This window comes from Salvia miltiorrhiza, chromosome 6 (genome assembly GCF_028751815.1).
Source record: "Salvia miltiorrhiza cultivar Shanhuang (shh) chromosome 6, IMPLAD_Smil_shh, whole genome shotgun sequence".
Classification (NCBI taxonomy): Eukaryota; Viridiplantae; Streptophyta; class Magnoliopsida; order Lamiales; family Lamiaceae; genus Salvia; species Salvia miltiorrhiza.
Window position 1 is genome coordinate 6,064,394 of NC_080392.1, and position 19,508 is coordinate 6,083,901.

The window sequence follows — 19,508 nt, forward strand, 5'->3', positions numbered from 1 at the left end:
ATTTTTTTAATCTTTTTTTCATCAAAGTAAACAAACCATAAAGATTAAAATATACAGAAAAAGTAATTGTTATTCGTTTAAGTAGCCTAGCTCAAGTAGCAGGAGATTTCATAATTGGAAAACCAACGTTACCTTTTCAAATCGAAATCAATAAATAAATGAGTAAAAATGGATGACTGTTGAAATGTGGCAAACAACCTGAATAAAAGCCTACCAAAAATGACTGCACTTTCAGTGGACCAAATCCTTACTGCCACCACGTTGCTTTCTCTGATTTCCTAAAATAGTACGCAATTTTATATACATTTCAATAAATTAATAATTACTAAATTTTAAAGATGGCATTAGATGTACTCAAATTCAAGGCGTTTTAATAATTTATGCATTAATCACGTATGATGGTATGATATAATTCAGCTTTTATAGTAAAACCAGTGAATGATTAAATTTAAAAACTTGGGTGTATTAACACAAAAAAGTTAACTAGCGACTACTCCTATTAGTATTTCAAATAATAATCTTCAAACATTCAAATTCATAATCCCGAAACGTAATAAACAAGTGCTCTCTCTCTCAATATTCCCAGAATCTTTCACTCTCTCTCTACAATTTCTTTTTATTTAGGTGTCACTCATCAGCTCCAGAAACATCCTCTCCCTGTCTCCCATCTCCCTCTCTCTCTACACACACTGATCATCATCAATTGCGCAAACAAAACAGAAGCGGCAGATCGATGGCGGGAAATGATTGGATAAACAGCTACTTGGAGGCGATTCTAGATGTTGGCCCCGGCATCGACGAAGCCAAGTCATCTCTGCTGCTGCGTGAGAGGGGGAGGTTCAGCCCTACCAGATACTTCGTTGAAGAGGTCATTACGGGATTCGACGAGACCGACTTCCACCGATCATGGCTTCGAGTATGTTAATTCTCACTGCGTTTTTTCTCTGTCACTCTGGAAATGTATAGGACGCGTTTGATGCATGTCTGTGAATCTGCGGATTTGTAGGCGCAGGCGACGCGGAGTCCGCAGGAGAGGAACACCAGGCTGGAGAACATGTGCTGGCGGATTTGGAATTTGGCTCGCCAGAAAAAACAGGTTTTTTTTTTTTTGGTTTCCACTTTCCTCGAAGATTGTAGGTTTTGACAACTGCTGTAGTGTGTGTATGTGTCGCAGATGACTTTACATTTGATGCTAAATTTGTTTTATTTCTAGCTATTTAGTTCGAATTCTTTATGATTGTTAGTTATTTAGTCAATTGTTGCTTACTGTAATAGTAAAATAAAGGACAAAAGTATGAGCTTCTTTTATTGACACTAAGAAAGAAATGCAAATATGAAGGTAATCAAAACAGTGTTTGATTGCCAATGCTAGAGTCTATGTGAAATAAATTGGAAAATTTCTGTCATCTTTCATCAGTCTATTTATTTCATATACCAAAGTTGGCAAACGTCAATATTTATATTTTAGCATGTCATTCAAAAACTCATAGCGACCATGTGCAATAGCTCTCCATATCATTATTGTCTCGTAACTTTGCTGTGAAATAGGCGATCACTGACTGGAAATCCTGAATTTATTCACAGACATTTTACTTACTATAAATTAAAATGCAGTTTGGAGTGGTGAATTATCTTATATTGTAGACTGTAGTGTAGTTTCTTGGAGGCTCCCATAACCAATACTTGCTGATTTCTGGAAATTTTCTGCCCCATTCGGTATATTAGTTCTCAGAAGTCAGAAGTTATGAGTGTTATCATCCTGTTTTCTTTGAATTCAATGATAGGGCGGACCCATGCCAAACTGCTATAGGCGTGGATTTTTTCAACACTTGCAGATACTCTTCTGTTATAATGGCCAAAAATTATATTGTGCATAAAACCCGTCTGAAACTAATTATTGTTTTTAGCTCGAGGGGGAGGAGGCACAGAGAAAGAACAAACGGCGGCTTGAGCGAGAAAGAGGTCGGAGAGAAGCAGTTGCTGATATGTCTGAGGAGCTATCTGAGGGGGAGAAAGGGGATGTAGTAAGTGACCTTTCATCTCATGGAGAAAGCAATAAAGGTCGCCTGCCTAGAATCAGTTCAGTTGAAACCATGGAGGCCTGGGCTAGTCAACAGAAGGGGAAAAAGTTATACATTGTATTGATTAGGTATGGGTTGGATTCATTTATTTTCTAATGGGATGAGAAGAACTAATATAAATGTTATCCGGAGTTAAATAACTTGTTTGGCTGTGATGCTCTCCAGTTCAAATGCCAATCATATGCACATTCTTCTGGTATCACCCAGTTAGAAGTTCAATAAGAACTATTGCCATCATTTGAGTCAGCAAAACTATTGAATGAGAACTTTCTGAATTTGGAGCATGCAAGTTTCATTTGTGAATTGATTTTCAAAAAGTTTTTGGACTTAGTGGCATGCTTTCTTGACAACTAGACTCTTGCAGCCTTCATGGTTTGATACGTGGTGAAAACATGGAGCTTGGCCGTGATTCTGATACTGGTGGCCAGGTACAGGCTGATTCCATTGAACTTCTCATTGTTATTTGTTAAAGTTTTACTTCTAGTTATTATATGTCTTTAATAAATTATTACTTCCAAAAGAACCAAATTACCACTCGATGCATCATATAAGTTCTCTCTGGTAAGGATGACTTTTTTCAATGTTTCCTCCAGGTAAAGTATGTTGTTGAACTGGCAAGAGCTTTGGGTTCAATGCCAGGTGTATATCGTGTTGATCTACTTACTAGACAAGTATCATCACCGGAAGTAGACTGCAGCTACGGTGAACCCACGGAGATGCTGCCACCGCGAAATTATGAGGGCTTGATGGATGAGATGGGGGAGAGTAGTGGTGCTTACATAGTTCGGATCCCTTTTGGGCCGAAAGATAAATATATACAAAAAGAGCTACTGTGGCCTTACATCCCTGAATTTGTAGATGGTGCTCTTAACCATATTATTCAGATGTCAAAGGTTCTCGGGGAACAAATTGCTAACGGGCATCCAGTTTGGCCTGTAGCTATCCATGGTCACTATGCAGATGCAGGTGACTCTGCTGCCCTTTTATCTGGTGCCCTGAATGTTCCCATGCTTTTCACTGGCCATTCATTGGGCCGTGATAAACTGGAACAACTTCTGAGACAAGGTCGAGTGTCGAGGGATGAGATCAATTCTACTTATAAAATCATGCGAAGGATAGAGGCAGAAGAGTTATCCCTCGATGCCTCTGAATTAGTTATTACCAGCACCAGACAGGAGATAGAGGAGCAGTGGCGATTGTATGATGGTTTTGACCCAATATTAGAGCGTAAACTACGAGCCAGAATTAAGCGTAATGTGAGCTGCTATGGAAGGTTCATGCCTCGCATGGTTGTAAGTATATTTTACTATTTCGGGGATGAAGTTGACTAGATCTCATCTATTCAATAATCATGTGTTTGAGATTAAAGTTGGCTGAAATTACTTAGTTCTGCACCTTCGGTTGATACATATATCTTCTTGGAAAATATTGCATAGGCTGTTGTATAAAGCTAAAATTGTGTTTGCTTGTTGGGTTTCAATTTGATTCTGGTCTTTCAAAGATTTATTGTGGAGAGCTCAATGTGGATTTCACTTGGTAAAACTGCCAAAGGCGGTTTTTGCCTTCTTTCACAATGATTCCACCTCCAACTTCTAAAGAAAAAGAAAAGAAACTGCATTCTTGCTTTAATCATTAACATGCTGTAACCAAGTATCCTGCTTTCTATAACTGATCTACATTCATATTTTCAATACTGATGAAAATATTCACGTTCTAGTTTTGCTTCACTCATGACAAATTATAGAAACCAACTCGTCCTTCAGCTTGAGAAAAGTTCTAATGATTTATCTTGAAGTTACTCTCTTTCATCATATATTGCTGTATTTTCAGAACTTTTCTATGAATTTTAGAGCTTGCACTGCAGTTGGAGGTAAATCTTATTACTGTTACTGTTTCACTGAGTGAATTTCTTATTGCAGGTAATCCCACCTGGAATGGAATTTCATCACATAATTCCACATGATGGAGACATGGATACTGAACCCGAACCAAACGAAGATGGGAAGTCTCCAGATCCACCAATCTGGGCTGAGGTTAGACATATCCTCCGTGCACTAAATCAGCAATATGACAAGACTTTTTTTACGGATTTTATAGCTAACTGTTTGTGAAATATATTAACCAATCTCCTTGCTTATAATTATTTCTAAGTCCTGGCAAGTGTCTAATAGATAATTGAGTTCCTATGAGAAAATTTAAAGAGTGTACACTGTTGATGAAGACTGTATCTATTGTACACAGATAATGCGTTTCTTTTCAAACCCGAGGAAGCCTATGATTCTGGCACTTGCCAGGCCAGATCCAAAGAAAAATCTGACAACCTTAGTGAAAGCATTTGGGGAGTGCAGACCTCTAAGGGAGCTAGCGAATCTTGTAAGTAACAAAAGCTTAGATTGGTGAATGCTTTCTCGACTTCATTGTAGATTATTACTCTCACTTTTTATATTTATTAATTTTCTCTGTCTTTTGCAGACCTTAATAATGGGAAGTCGTGATAATATTGATGAAATGTCAGGCCCAAATGCTTCTGTTCTTCTGTCAATTCTTAAGCTGATTGATAAGTATGATCTCTATGGGCAAGTGGCATATCCTAAACACCACAAGCAGTCAGATGTTCCTGACATATATCGTCTAGCAGCAAAGACCAAGGTACCCCTCACATGTTTTTGGTTTAGAGCTGATTAGCCATGCTAGTAAGCAAGCAAACATTATTAGAGTCTGGGTAGCTTTCAGTGCTAGTGTTTTGACTGGACTTAAAACTTATTTCTAGAATTGCAGCGAGGGACTTAAAACTTATTTCTAGAATTGCAGCGAGGTTCTAATCCCTTTCTGTGCTTTTTAACAAGTAGTTTGACCTAATAGATTGGCCTTTCTTGGAGGGGTCTGTCATAAGTGAAATGTATTTTTTTCAAGATGTTGAAGACATCTAGTATCTATAGTTATACCAACTTACTAGATGTTTAGTTAGTTTAATTTGTAAGTTAACATCGAAGTAGTGCTAAGCCTTAACAGCGGTTCTTCTTGTGTGGTTTGATATTGGGGTTTGGTTAGAAGTCACGCCAGGTTGTAAACTGTGAACCCACTTATTAGCCCCCATACTGTAGCCTTATTGAGTAGTGCTTGTTATCCCAAAGAAACAGTAGTGCTTATTATCCCAAAGAAACAATTGCATTTCAGAATGTTCTCTGAATAACATCTTGCTATTTTCTTAAAGCACATTTGAGAAAGCATGTGTAACTTTTTCTATGCTGAAATAACTAATTCCACCCCGTAATGGGATTCATAGATATGGATGGATATGTTTAGGATCTGCACATGACCCTTCTGCAATGTCTAAAAACCATGGAATGATGTTAGTGTGAAGAGAATGAAATAAAACTTTTACTCCTTATGGAAGAGATAAAAGCAAGAATTTCAAACCTTCTATTAGAGCCCATGCATTCTGGTGCCACTTGACTATGATGTACTGATTACTTTCTTGTGTGGGCTTTATGGTTAGATATGACAGGAAGGGTGAAGCAATTATGCTCGTCGGTATATGAAAAAGGCAACAAACATGAACTATCAAAAGATGCAAAAGAGTGGAAATTGAAATCTAAGTATAAGCCTCCAATATATTTAGGACTTGGAGGTTTTGTTTTTTTTATGTTTGTGAAACTGCTCCTTAATGTTATGTTACAACATGTGTTGGTAGTTGGTACCTATTCTTTTGTATTTCCTTGGTGCTTCTTTGGACACAACTTTTCTTGGTATCCTTTATTTTGGTATTTACAGAACACTGTTATAGTTAAAGCCTAAGCGTATTGTTTTTGACAGGGGGTTTTCATAAATCCAGCTTTTATCGAACCCTTTGGGCTTACACTGATTGAGGTATCCCTTGTTTTTACGATTTATTTAAGCCTTGACATATACAATTCTCTGCTGGTTACCATTTTGTTTTCTGTAACAGGCTGCAGCACATGGTTTACCTATTGTTGCAACAAAAAATGGTGGCCCTGTTGACATAGACAGGGTATTTCACTTTCTCCTGATACATATTCTTCCTATAAGGATTCAAGGGACATAATTTTTCATCTAGAGATTATATATACATTGGTTTCTTTTTGTTGATTGCAGGTACTGGACAACAGTATCCTTGTTGATCCCCATGATCAGCAAGCTATAGCCGATGCTCTTTTGAAGCTGGTTGCTGATAAGCATCTCTGGGCTAAATGTCGAGCAAATGGATTGAAGAATATTTATCTTTTCTCATGGCCAGAACATTGTAAAACTTATCTCTCCAAAATCGCAAGTTGCAAACCAAGGAAACCTCGTTGGCTGCAGAACAATGACGGCTGTGATGATGAAAGTTCTGAGTCAGATTCACCAAATGACTCGTTGAGGGACATACATGATATATCATTGAACTTAAAGTTCTCTTTTGATGGAAATAAGACTGACATCCGAGAAAATATTGATGGTTCCATAGACTCGGGAGATCAAAGAAGCAAGATAGAAAATGCTATGCTAACATGGTCGAAGAGTATGGCAAAGAGTGCTCAGAAATCTGGTTCTACTAATGAAAAAGGAGATCAGAACTCTAATACTGCTAAGTTCCCAGCTTTGAGGAGGAGGAAACAAATTTTTGTGATTGCTGTGGACTCTGATGCAAGTTCTGGTTTTTCTGAATCAGTTAGAAAGATCTTTGAGGTTCTAGAGATAGAAAGGACCGAAGGCTCGGTGGGATTTATATTAGCAACATCACTCAACATTACAGAAATACATGCCTTTCTGGAATCCGAAGGACTGAAACCTACTGACTTTGACTCGTTCATTTGCAACAGTGGTGGTGATCTTTACTATTCATCTCTTCATTCAGAAGACAGCCCTTTTGTGGTAGACTTATATTATCATTCACATATTGAGTACCGCTGGGGTGGTGAGGGTTTGAGAAAGACATTAGTACGTTGGGCAGCTTCTAAAACTGATAAAAAAGGAGAAAAGGAAGAACACATTGTTGTTGAAGATGAAGAAACTTCAGCTGACTACTGCTACTCGTTTAAAGTTCACAAGCCTGGACTGGTAAAGTTGTTACGTCATATTTTGTTTCCTCGGCATTGAGGCCTATCATTTCAAGCTTGAAATATTAGGTGTTACTCCCTCCGTCCCTCAAACATCTTCCTTTCTTTCCATTTTGGAATCGTCCCCAAGACATCTTCCTAACCTATTTTTGAAAATAATTACCCTTACAATCTTCACTTTTTGTGGGATCCATTTTCCACTAATCAAATACCCAACTAACTTTTATTAAAACCCGTGTCACTCTCCCTTAGGAAGATATTTGAGGGACGGAGGGAGTATATAGTATCTCTTGTATTGGCTTGCTCTGCTTGCCTTGCCTTGCCTTGCCTTGCCTGTATATCAATGATTAGCATCATGCAACTTGATAACTTGTCTTCTTTTGCAGATCCCTCCCGTAAAGGATTTGAGAAAGCTGATGAGAATTCAGGCATTACGTTGTAATGTTATCTATTGTCAAAATGGAAGCAAGATAAACGTGATCCCAGTCCTGGCATCTCGTTCCCAAGCTCTCAGGTGAAGATCAATATCAATAGATTTGTCTTATTTTATTTTATTTTTTATCAGGAAAAATAGATTTGTCTTATGATGCCTCTTTGTACAAATATTGGACTTTGCCTGAATCATATCATCCCTCGTGTGCCATCTCTGATTTAAAAATGAAATTTGATCATAGCAAAGTAAATCTTTGATTTAAAAATGAAATTTGACCATAGTAAAGTACCATCTTCATTTTTGAGATGAGAAGACGACAGCATATTAACCATTGGATTTGCTTCCTGAATAAATAGTATGATCAAAGAGTTCATAATGAGATATCCGTTGTGCATCACTATCTACTTCTTATGATGCTAAACCTCACGATGAAGTAGTTGTCGTATTGACGTATTACATATGTAGCAAATACGTGGACCCTTCTAAGACAAATTTTTCGAGTAGGAATTTGAGACTAGTTGATTTAGCTTTTTTGTCTGATGCACTTAATCATGAGACTAGACTCCAATATTTGCCCACACTTGAATATAGACATGTTCAACTAGGTAATAAGGGAAATGAGACAGTAAATCATTATGGGGAACTTGTTGTTCAGGTATTTATATCTCCGGTGGGGTATGGACTTGTCGAAAGTGGCGGTCATTGTTGGGGAAAGTGGAGATACCGACTACGAAGGCTTGCTTGGGGGCGTCCACAAGTCTGTCGTGTTGAGTGGCGTCTGCAGCAGTGCGAGTAGCCAACTTCATGCTAACCGGACCTACCCACTTGCTGACGTTATATGCAACGACAGCCCCAATATCGTCCGAACCTCCCAAGGTTGCAGCAGCTCGGACCTCCGAGCTTCTATTGAAGAGCTAGGGCTCCTCAAGGGGTAACTTCTTTTTCCATTTACTGTATAACCTTCATGTACATGTATGGTTAATAATAATATCATTCGAGTATTTGATTTTTACGGCTATATAATATATATGTTGTGTATGCTGTGGCTCCTTGTATATATGGACTACGTTTATTTACTATCTTTTGGATGCTCATCTCAAGTAAAGTTTACGTATTGTTTTTTACATGTATAAATTGTATGTAAGTTAACATAGCTCACCACCCAATAATTTGTTATCTTTCAACAATGAAGTCCTTTAATTAAACTACTCCCTCTGTCCCAAACGAAATGTCCCATTTCTTTTCGGCACGGAGATTAAGAAATGTGTATAAAGTAGATAAAGTGGGTTGATGAAAATTATTTAAATATTAAGTATATAAAGAGAGTGTATTGCCAAAAAAAGAAACAGGACATTTCGTTTGGGACAGCCCAAAAAGGAAAACAAGACATTTCGTTTGGGACGGAGGGAGTACAATGAAGTCTAATTAAATTAACATCTAACATGGAATTTGTATGGGTGCCCTTTTTTTTTTTCTCCATGATAACCCTCTGTTTCGACTAATTATTACACCCACACGAACTACATTATTTCCATCAACGATAATATGAGTCCCGAGAGGCTTATTTGAACTTGCCTCATTTATTATTTAATTAATTCGTATGCAATGTTAAGGCCACGTAAGATTTGACTTTTGCAGCATGTCAGCCATGTGTCTCATTATACATAGACAAATTGAATATTGAAGCACACAGTCATCCATTCATATTCATATAGGTGTGGGTTGTTTTCTTTGGAAGGTATAGGTAGTTAATATTCATAAACTTCAATAACTAACACCTCCCAACAGTTTTTGGCACGCTACATTCTTCGAAAACATTTAATTTAGTTATATGTCGACACTTCAACATGCATTATGGGCTCCCTCTTCTTATTTCTTTTTTGGTTGTAAATTATTTGAGATATACGCGTCTCACATATTTACTTGATTTTTCATTACTAAGCTAATTTTATAATTAATTAAAGGATTTTTAATATTATAAACAATCGCTTATATAATACTGCATTGTTTTATACACAAAAATGCATGAATATACGATACTATCTGAATGAAGGGTATCACTTGATCCTGACGTAAATGTGTGTAAATGTATACCGAAATGGAAGGAATTGGACTGCAAGTTTTATATATGAGGTTATTCATGTGTGCAAGAAATCGTGGTCCATTGTTTAATTTGCAGTTTCTTAAGGGAAACTCGTTTTTCGCAGCCAACAAAAGTGTTACAACTAAACATTTCTTTAATTGAACTTCGAAGTGATTAAAAAGATAAGCAATTAATAGATTTTAATTTTTTCAATTTAACTACCATTGCCCTCAAAGCAATCCCATTATAAAACAGAACAAACACTCAACATCTTTTACTCATTTGACAAAATCTTTTAAGTAAAACCAAAAATTTACTTCATCATTTATTGAAAATAAATTCTTTGTTTATTGAATTTCTAACAATGTAAGAGTATTACATATATATATGTTAATTATTTTAAACCGGTTGAGAATGCTCAACTCAATCCTAACATAGACAACTATATATAAAAAGTATATATACGACAATTAATCAATAAAATTAGTATTCGAAAAAATGTTAATTAGGTGTCCTATAATATCTTTGGTGGTAATTAGGACAACAAATTTTACTTAGATAAAGTCATGTTCTCATTCTTACATTAATTAATAAATTAATATATTAATCATCTAAAACCGTCCACAAAGACTTTTTTCCGTAGTGGCAATTAGCTTTATTCCAACCTAATCTTAGAGGCCTGAAAATTTATTGAACTTCTAAATAAAAACGCCTCCATTTTGCAAGAGCTAATTGAGCATGAAATGTATTATCACTCCGAATAAAAATTAAATATATTTTTTTGAAAAATAATTCATCACTTTACAGCTACCCCCAAAAAGTTACATACTCCCAAAAAATATACAGTCAATAAATTAAACACTAGAGACGAAATTATTGCAATCGATCACACAAGAATTATAATCTAATCCCTTTTATAAGAAAATAAAAAATATAGATGAGTATATACATTGTAAGATACGTCTAATTAATTTAGAGCTTAATTAATACATGTTGTATGTATGTCCACAAAAAATGAAATGAATAAGGAAAGCATGGAGAAGTTATTGATAACCTACCCATATGTGTGAAACCTAACTCTTGAGACAGTCAAATAACTCAAGCAACCAAACAAACCCATTCCTTTATATATTTGGGTTGTTGGTGCAGTTAGTTGCTCATTACTCTCTTCTCCACACACACGTATATTCTCCCATCAAAATTCCAATCCCACATCTCGACTATCATCACACAAAACATAAATTAAATTGATCATAGCTAGCTAGGGTTTTCACATTTCTTGCTAAATCCATAATCAGGATTTTGTGCATGAGAAAACCAGCATGATCACTGTTTGGAGGAGGAGGAAAATCCAGATGGATCATGACGAGAACCGGAAGATTTATCTCTTGAGTGAATCGGAAGCAGTGACGGAGATGAAGAAAAAGAAGAAGAAGAAGAAGAAGACGACGACGATTGATGATGATGATGACGATGATGGGAAAAATTACCGATTTTTATCGTTCAACGAGCTGCCGGAATACATGAAGGATAATGAGTATATCTTGGATTATTATAGGGCTAATTGGCCTCTCAAAGAAGCCCTCTTCAGCATTTTTAGGTGGCATAATGAGACACTTAATGTTTGGACGTAAGTGTTTTTTGATCTTAAATCTCGATTTATGTAATTAATTAAATGATGATTATTTGTATTTTGATTTGATTTTTTTGCAGGCATTTACTGGGATTCATGTTATTTGTGGGATTGACAGTTGCTAATCTAATCCATGTGCCTCATGTCGCAGATTTCATTGCCATGATTTCTGAGTAAGTTTTCAACAACTGATCTGATAAATGTTTTGTGTGAATTAAGGCAGAAATTGTAAATCTGGATTTTAGAAGGCGGCTCAAATCTTTTTCTTGCAATGAATTTAAGCAATTAATTAAGTCTCTCTCTCTCTCTCTTGTTCTTTGTGGATCAATTTTCTTTGCAACTTACTCTTTCCGTCCCGCTTCAAATGACCCAAAAAAATTGAGCACGGAGATTAAGAAATGTGTCATAAAGGTGTAAAATAGTGGTGAGACGTAGTATTAAATGTCTAATTTTATTTCTAAATTTAAGTTTGGTCATTTGAAGTGAGACAACTCAAAATAGAAATTGGATCACTTGAAGTGGGACGGAGGGAGTTACCCTAGACTAGGTGACTGCAAACACATTCGCTAAACAGTGAGTGTTTTAATGGTTCCATAAATCGAATTAAATTTAGCATTAATGGAAGAAAAGAAAGCAAAACAGAATTATTCACCATCTGGCTAGAACTAGTCATGATCATAGAGTTATCCCATCATCTTGAATTAGATGACAGATCAACTAACTAATTAATCAAATAAGCCATCAATTAATTTCCAATCCTTCAAAATCTCACCATTCACCAATTAATAAGTAATTAAGTAAAACTTGTGAGTGCAGGCAGTTTCCAACGACTGCAGAAGGCAACGCCTCCAAGAACCTGGTGTCATTGTCAACATCACGGGTAAGACATATATATATATATATATATATATATACTCCCTCCGTTTCAATATAAATGTCTCAGTTTTCACAATGGGACATCCCAATATTAATGTCCCATTCCTTTTTTTGATAACATATCCTCTCTCTATATCTAATATTTAAGTAATTTTCACCAATCCACTTTATCTACTTTTTACACATTTCTTAATCTCCGTGCTCAAAACTTATGAGACATTTATATTGGAAGGAGGGAGTATGATTCAATTCACATATGCAAGTTAATTAAATGAATTAAACATGCATGTAGGTGGCAACACCATGGGTGGTAGAAGTGAATGAAGGCGGGGGCGGGGGCGGGGGGCTTCGGCGGTGGCCGTTGTACGTGTTCCTGTGCGGCAGCATGCTGTGCCTGCTGTGCAGCAGCGTGTGCCACCTCTTCTCGTGCCACTCGCGGCGGCTGAGCCTCCAGCTCCTCCGCCTGGACTACGTGGGCATCGCGGTGATGATCATCACCTCCTTCTTCCCGCCGATCTACTACATATTCCAGTGCAGCCCCGGGTGGCAGCTGCTGTACCTGAGCGGGATCACGGCCATGGGGCTGTGCACCATGGCAGCCCTGCTGTCGCCGCCCCTCTCGGCCCCTCGGTACCGGCCCCTCCGCGCCCTCCTCTTCGTGTCGATGGGGCTCTTCGGGCTCTTCCCGGCCCTCCACGCCCTCGTGCTCAACTGGCGGGACCCGCACCGCGACCTCATCCTCGCCTACGAGTCCGCCATGGCCGCCTCCTACCTCCTCGGCACGCTCTTCTACGTCACCCGCGTGCCCGAGCGCTGGCTGCCCGGCCGCTTCGACCTCGCCGGCCACAGCCACCAGATCTTTCACGTCTTCGTCCTCGTCGGCGCCCTCGCCCACTACGCCGCCGCCCAGGTTTTCTTCACCTACCGGACCAGGACCGCCTGCGCCGCCTTTGCTTGACTTTTCTTAATTAATTTAAGTGTATAGTCATACTCACATGCTGCTCATTCTTTTTCCATTAAATAATTTCATTCATTATTACTATTTCTGCAAATACTTACCCTGTTTAAAATGCTCGCTCCAAAAACAAAACCCTACAAATCGCGATCATGAGATGTGTACATGCGAGTGAAATCAATGACATCCTATTTTAAATTAAATTACTAGCGGTTAACCCGATCGAATTCCTTGAATGTAATAACTTTAAAAATTTAATAAATTTTTAAATTATGCATTATGAAGTGGTAATGTTAACAAATTTAATTAGAATAAGTGCTATGATGAATGAAAGTATTATTGAAAAATAAGTTCACACAAACTATACTAAAAGAGTATATAAAAGAATAGGTTTGTTCATTGCTTTCTCCACAACGAAAAGTATTTTCTGCAAGAACATGAACAACGTAAATTTTAAAATTTAATAGTACCATTTTTGTACAAATAAACAACTAAAAAAGTATACGAGAAAGTGCTTGCTTATTTTTGATAAAACAACTTTAGATGTCAATGTTAAAGGGTCTAGTAGACATATGCATGAGAGTTCGCGCGGCATTGCTTATCACATAAACCATAAAACAAATAATGAGATTAATTAAAAAGTAAAGACCTTTTTGTTTTCACGAAATGTGAAAATGCAATTTGAAAATGTGCTTGAGCATCAACGTAAAAATTACGTTTTGACAAAGTAAAAGGCTCTCAATTTTATTAAATCAATAAGATTGTCGAAAGTATATTATACTTACATTACAATCTATAGAAAATTCCATCGTACACCGCATTAGTCGTTGTGTTGTGTGTTTGACCATCCTCGTCGCATATTAATATTTTGAGACCTTTTTTGCTAGTGACCCGTGCCATGGCTGAATACAGATTTCGGTAGGTATAGACCTACATTTGAAAGAGATTGACCTTTGACTTTTGTTTATCGTCACAACAAAATAAACACTCAAGGGTGTTAGGTCCTGAGGGTCTCGAATAGGTGTATGGGGGGGGGGGAAATACACCTATATGCTATTTTTGACTTAATCTACTGACCTCAATCAGAGGGATCTCAGTTAGAGATCAAAACGAAACTTTGCACGCAAACAAGGACTCCTGTTTTACTGAAATCAGTTTTGACCAACAGGGTTGACGACTGATACTGAAAGCTCTTCAATAATGAGTTATCAGTTAAGTTACTGGAACTTAACTGATCCAAGTAAGGGCTTCAGTCGTGTTTGCAAAGATAGAGATGATATCACTCTTCCTTACTATCAGAGGATAGTTCAGTCAGATTGATATCATACGCAGCGAAAATTAAACTTAGTTTCGTAATAGCCTCGGTGGAGCAGGTTGTTGGATTAAGGTTTCTATTTGCTGTTATTCAGTATTCAGTTTTATCAATTGAAATAGCACAAGTAAGAATATAAAACTGAAAGCTGTAAATAACACAGAGACTTTTACGTGGTTCGGAAAAACCCTTTCCTACATCCACGGTTGGTTGATCAGACCAACAATCCACTCCGCAAGTGCTTCACTGGTGCACTGCAAACCGTACCCGTGTGCTTGCCTGGTGCACACAACCGTAAACTGAAGAAAACCCTTCTTCAGCACCCACACACCTCGCGTAGGATTTCCCTGCTAAGCACACCTCGTGCTCAGACTTTTCACTCAGAGTTCAGAGTACCTTCCTGAACTCCGAACCACTCAAACACTCTTATGGGGAGGAGGTTTGAACGAGTGCCAACTATACTTACAAAGAACAAGTTCTTTGAAGCAAGTTTGACCTTTGGCTTCTAGGTAAACAGATATATGCCTAGGGTCTAAGAGAATGTATGCAATCAGCAGTGACTGATTTTGGCTTTGGAATTCTCTTCTTCGATTCAACCTTTGGGGCGGTTAAGCTTTAGGCTGAGTAGCTATTTTGGCAGAGCTTCAGCTTATGTCGTTGAATCGGTGAAGGTTGAAGTGATCCTCGAGCGCTATTTGTAGGAGAACTCTTGAATAGATCCATTGGCGTAAATCATCCTCAAGATTTCTTCCGTTGGAGAGCAATTCGAATTTGGGCTGAGGCTTCAATCTTCGAGGTTCCTTGTCTGTGTGGAAACGACTCTCTTTGATGGACAGGAGATGTGACATCTCTGAAAAGTAACCACCAGATAGGAATGACCTCTGCAGAGATAAGATATTCTGAGATCTCTGCATTTAATGCGGCTGTACTTGTGCGTACGTGGCTTCCTCTGAACGTTGGAAGATCAGTCCTAGGAGGAATGTTCAACTGATACTTGACTTTAGTATCAGTCCTTTGCGCGCATTAAATAATCAGTCTTCAACTGATTCTTCAACTAATACTTCAGTTGGTAACTGCAGTCTTCAGTCTTCAGTCTTCGTTCTTCAGTCTTCAGTCTTCGACACCGCAACTAAACTAGAAACGAACTCTAACACTTGAGTTCAAAACGATTCTAGTCTATTACATATAAGTCCTATGAATTTTGGTATCATCAAAACAAGGGTTAGGATATTCCACAAGGTTCCCAACAAAGGGGTAACTGTCTCCTTTGAAATTTGACGGAGAATTTAGTGAAATCCGATGGGCTCATGATCATTTTGACAATAGGAAACTTCTTGCCTGCATTATTTCCTGAAATGAGTTTGGCTTCAATCGCATGGTCCCCGAGTTTAGTTACTATTATTCTAGTACCATTGCAAATTAAACTCATTTGAGGATCGATATTTTTCGAGAAACAAGATGATGCATGCACCCCTCATTCAGTTTGATTCATGACTCGATAATCTTTATTCCTGAACACTTGATCGTGTTGAGATATTGAATTAAAATACTTCATTGTCCAGATCAACTTTTTCTTTGCAAATTGTATGAAAACTAAAGTATACTCTTTCTTCGGAAGGCATCAAGGACATGACCCAATCATTTATCGAATCCACATTTTTATTGGTGGGTGCCATGATAGCTCTATCTTTAAAAATCTCTAAAGTAGATCTTTATTCATCTTCATTTCCTTCATTTCTGAAAAAACAAGAAATAGTCGTCACAACCATGGAAAACATGGTCAAAGTCATGAATGTTTTCTCTCAAACATAAAGAGACATCGCCGACTACATCCTCATGGGTAAGAATACGCCGACAACGACTCCGGCGGAGTTGGAATTTCACTAAAAGATGGTTGTGACCTATGATGCATGGATTCTCTAAAAAATAGCACATTGCAGTATCGGGTATGCGTAGGGGGCGGGGGCGATTCGCCACGCGGCGAATCCTCCCCCCCCCAAAAAAATTGGATTCGTGAATCAGGTGCGTAAATTCATATAATGTTCAATTTTATTTTTATTGTAATTTTATTTTTTTAATTAATGTACGGTTTTAATTTTTATATTAATGTAATTCTTTTAATTTTAATTTTAATATTTAATTTATTTTTAAAAATATATAAATTAAAAATAAAATTAGAAACTTCGAATATAAAGAGCCCATCATGAAAAAGTGACTCTGAAATAGTGGAGGCCACTTAAGAGTCCTTTATATCATATGAGATTCTCTGTCGCACAATTTAGCGTGTACCACCGTGTTCCACTCATAATTTCACATAATTTTTAATTAATTTTTTCTTCTATGTTAATTTATTATATTTAATATAATAAAAGGATAGGAATAATTAATAAAGGTTCACTCATCTAATTAGGGTTTAGAATTTTTTTATGTTTATTTGAATTAATAATAAATTATTTTGATTAATTAATTTAAAATTAGAATATATATATTTTATTTTTAATAATAAATATTAATTAAAATTTATTATATAATACTCCCTCCGTCTCAATAGTAATGTCACATAGCTTTTTGGCACGGAGATTAAGAAATGTGTAAAAGGTAGATAAAATGGGTTGGTGAAAATTATATATATATATATATATATATATATATATATATATATATATATATATATATATGGTAGATAAAATTTTATTTCACCAAATGTAACAGTTGAAAAGTACAAACGAACAAACAACAATTACAATGTCACTTTTAATGTTGAAGCAATCTAGCTAACTTAGGAAATTTTGAACATCTCATGGCCAATATAATCATGCATGCTCTGCTTACTCTCTCAGCTTCCTGCTTCACTGCTCTGAACTTCCTTGCATTCCCCTCTTTTTAAATATGATAGAGTAACACTGCTATCATTGCTCTATAAAGTCATTGTTTCCCAGATTTTGATCAGCATTGAGTTAATAAAAAAAAATCTTCTCCTCTGTCCAAGAATGTGCCTTTATCTGGATATTATACCATTGACTCAGTGACAAACATGGTTTTCGTACCTCAATATTGCATGAATTGTTGTCATTTTTCCCCATGAATTGATTGTGAATAAGTGTTTGTATCCCAAATTTGAATTTTGTTGAGATTTGATGGCTTGATGTAGTTTTAGAGTGATTTCAAGGAAAATCAAAGATCAATTTGAGAATTTTGAAAATATGAGGTTGAAGTACATCTCGAGAGGAATCCGTAAGCGCAAACGGCGACCAAATCAGAGTTCGGATGAGGGAGAACAGAGCCGAACAAGTTGACTGCGCACAGAGCCCAGGACCCCGCGGTCCCGGTAGTGGCCGCGGGCTTCTCCAGCAGCTCCCCCACGGTCCTACGCCGCGGTCACGGCCGTGACCGCGGGAGAAACACAGAATTGATGCTTTTGGTGGGCCCAGACGCGATTTTCAGCCCCCAAATCTATATTATTGAGATGATGTGTATCAAACTCCTAATCTATGGTAATTATCATCTCCCGATTCAAATCACAAATTAGAAATGTACAAAAGGTGGCCAACCAATCATACAAGAGATAAATCTAGTGCTTGAAAATATAACAATTAATAAGCACAATCAAGATATATATTGAACAAGTAAATCAATCAATTACAAATCCATCTAATTTAATCCCTAAGATAAGAGATTTTAGCCAAACATATTCATAATAAAAACAAATCTCAAGTCATAAGAAAACATAAACATAGATATAAAGAGATAGAGATTTATAGACAAATTATATAATCTTGATTTTCAATCATGTAATCTTGATGAGCTCATTTCCAAGTCTTCATCTTCTTTATTTGATTTTGGTGTTGTTCTAATGTGTGGAAGAGAGAAAATGATAAAAGAGATTGGTGGGTTGGAGGAGAAAAAAAAAATGGAGGTCAGGGTTTGGAGAGGTGATTTGTGGTGGATTATGTGAAAAATGAGGGAAGAAAAGGGGTTAAGAGCTGAAAATCACGTATGGGCCCCACCAAAAGCATCAATTTCGTGTTTGACCGTGACCGCTGCGTAGGACCGTGGGGGAGCTGTTGGAGAGGTCCGCGGTCGGGCCCGCGGCTGCGTTCGTGCTTTCTGGACGATTTTGGAGCAGAGGCCCGGCCCGCGGCCACTACCGGGACCGCGAGGTCTTGGGCTTTGTGCGCAGTCCGCTTATTCGGCTCCGTTCTCTCTCGTCCGAGCTCTGATTTGGTCGTCGTTTGTGCTCACGGATTCCTCTTGAGATGTACTTCAACCTCATGTTTTCACAATTCTCAAATTTATCTTTGATTTTTCCTGAAATCACACCAAATCTACAACCAAGCATCAAATCTTCATAAAACTAAACATTAGGGCACAAACAAGCATTCACAAGCAAAACATGAAGAGAAATAACAACAAATCATGTGAAATTGAGGTACGAAAATCATGTTTGTCACTCAGTTCATCCCGCGCTTTTCCATAATAATTACACTTAAAAAATAAGTGCTCGATGGTTTCTTCCGTTGCACATAAACAACACTGTGGTTTCACATTGATGTCAAAAAGGGAATGTGATATTTGTATTGAAACGTTCCAAAAAATAAATGAAACATTACATTACTATTAAGACCGATGGAGTACTATTTTTTATTTTTATAATAAACAATTATAAAATATAAAAATTAAGAATGAAACACGGAGGTACACGAAGGTACGGTCTCATTCGCGGGATGAGATTCAGTGTCCCATGATTTTATGTGTGCCACTGTGTCCCATGCTTATATTTATTATTTTAAAAATATTTTGTATAAAAATAAAATTTATTACTCCCTCCGTCCCGCTATTAATGGCACGTATTCCATTTCGGGTTGTCCCATTAATAATGGCTCGTTTCTATTTTAGGAAATAATAAGGGATAGTTAATCTTAATTAAAGCACTAATAAAATGCCTAATAAAACCTACTTTAATTAAAAAGAAAACACTCTCTCTCCCTAACTCGTCAATCACTCCACCCCCTCTCTCTCTCCCGATTGCTCTCTCTTTCTCAGTTGCTACAACCTCGCCGCCTCTCATCTTCCAC

General features: G+C 37.2%; 2 protein-coding genes across 3 annotated transcripts; both read left to right on the forward strand.

Annotated features, from left to right (window-relative positions):
* Nucleotides 1-463: 463 nt before the first annotated feature.
* LOC130988232 (probable sucrose-phosphate synthase 1) lies at nucleotides 464-8,612 on the forward strand. 2 transcript variants are annotated; one of them, XM_057912022.1, is made up of 13 exons: nucleotides 464-916; nucleotides 1,007-1,096; nucleotides 1,908-2,149; nucleotides 2,446-2,509; nucleotides 2,675-3,373; nucleotides 4,001-4,114; nucleotides 4,323-4,454; nucleotides 4,554-4,730; nucleotides 5,898-5,951; nucleotides 6,031-6,093; nucleotides 6,198-7,142; nucleotides 7,528-7,655; nucleotides 8,230-8,612. In XM_057912022.1, the coding sequence occupies exons 1-13, from the start codon at nucleotides 734-736 to the stop codon at nucleotides 8,507-8,509; spliced, it is 3,171 nt and encodes a 1,056-aa protein (XP_057768005.1). In that variant the 5' UTR covers nucleotides 464-733; the 3' UTR covers nucleotides 8,510-8,612. The 2 variants fall into 2 exon arrangements, with proteins under 2 accessions (XP_057768005.1, XP_057768006.1); XM_057912023.1 differs by lacking the exons at nucleotides 464-916; nucleotides 1,007-1,096 and having other exon boundaries at nucleotides 2,017-2,149; nucleotides 2,436-2,509.
* A 2,111-nt stretch (nucleotides 8,613-10,723) lies between these two features.
* Nucleotides 10,724-13,218, forward strand: LOC130988234 (heptahelical transmembrane protein 1-like). The gene is made up of 4 exons (XM_057912024.1): nucleotides 10,724-11,287; nucleotides 11,371-11,463; nucleotides 12,107-12,170; nucleotides 12,459-13,218. Exons 1-4 carry the CDS (start codon nucleotides 10,980-10,982, stop codon nucleotides 13,122-13,124), a joined length of 1,131 nt encoding a protein of 376 aa, XP_057768007.1. The 5' UTR covers nucleotides 10,724-10,979; the 3' UTR covers nucleotides 13,125-13,218.
* Nucleotides 13,219-19,508: the final 6,290 nt, after the last annotated feature.

What these genes read in the sequence shown, in the direction of transcription:
- LOC130988234 (XM_057912024.1), top strand. Translation starts at nt 10,980, where the DNA reads ATGATCACTGTTTGGAGGAGGAGGAAAATCCAGATGGATCATGACGAG. An exon ending in GAGACACTTAATGTTTGGAC is followed by an intron (nt 11,288 to 11,370) that starts GTAAGTGTTTTT and finishes ATTTTTTTGCAG; the next exon opens with GCATTTACTGGGATTCATGT. An exon ending in TTCATTGCCATGATTTCTGA is followed by an intron (nt 11,464 to 12,106) that starts GTAAGTTTTCAA and finishes TTGTGAGTGCAG; the next exon opens with GCAGTTTCCAACGACTGCAG.
- LOC130988232 (XM_057912022.1), top strand. Translation starts at nt 734, where the DNA reads ATGGCGGGAAATGATTGGATAAACAGCTACTTGGAGGCGATTCTAGAT. An exon ending in ATCCACCAATCTGGGCTGAG is followed by an intron (nt 4,115 to 4,322) that starts GTTAGACATATC and finishes TATTGTACACAG; the next exon opens with ATAATGCGTTTCTTTTCAAA. An exon ending in TTGGGCTTACACTGATTGAG is followed by an intron (nt 5,952 to 6,030) that starts GTATCCCTTGTT and finishes TTTCTGTAACAG; the next exon opens with GCTGCAGCACATGGTTTACC.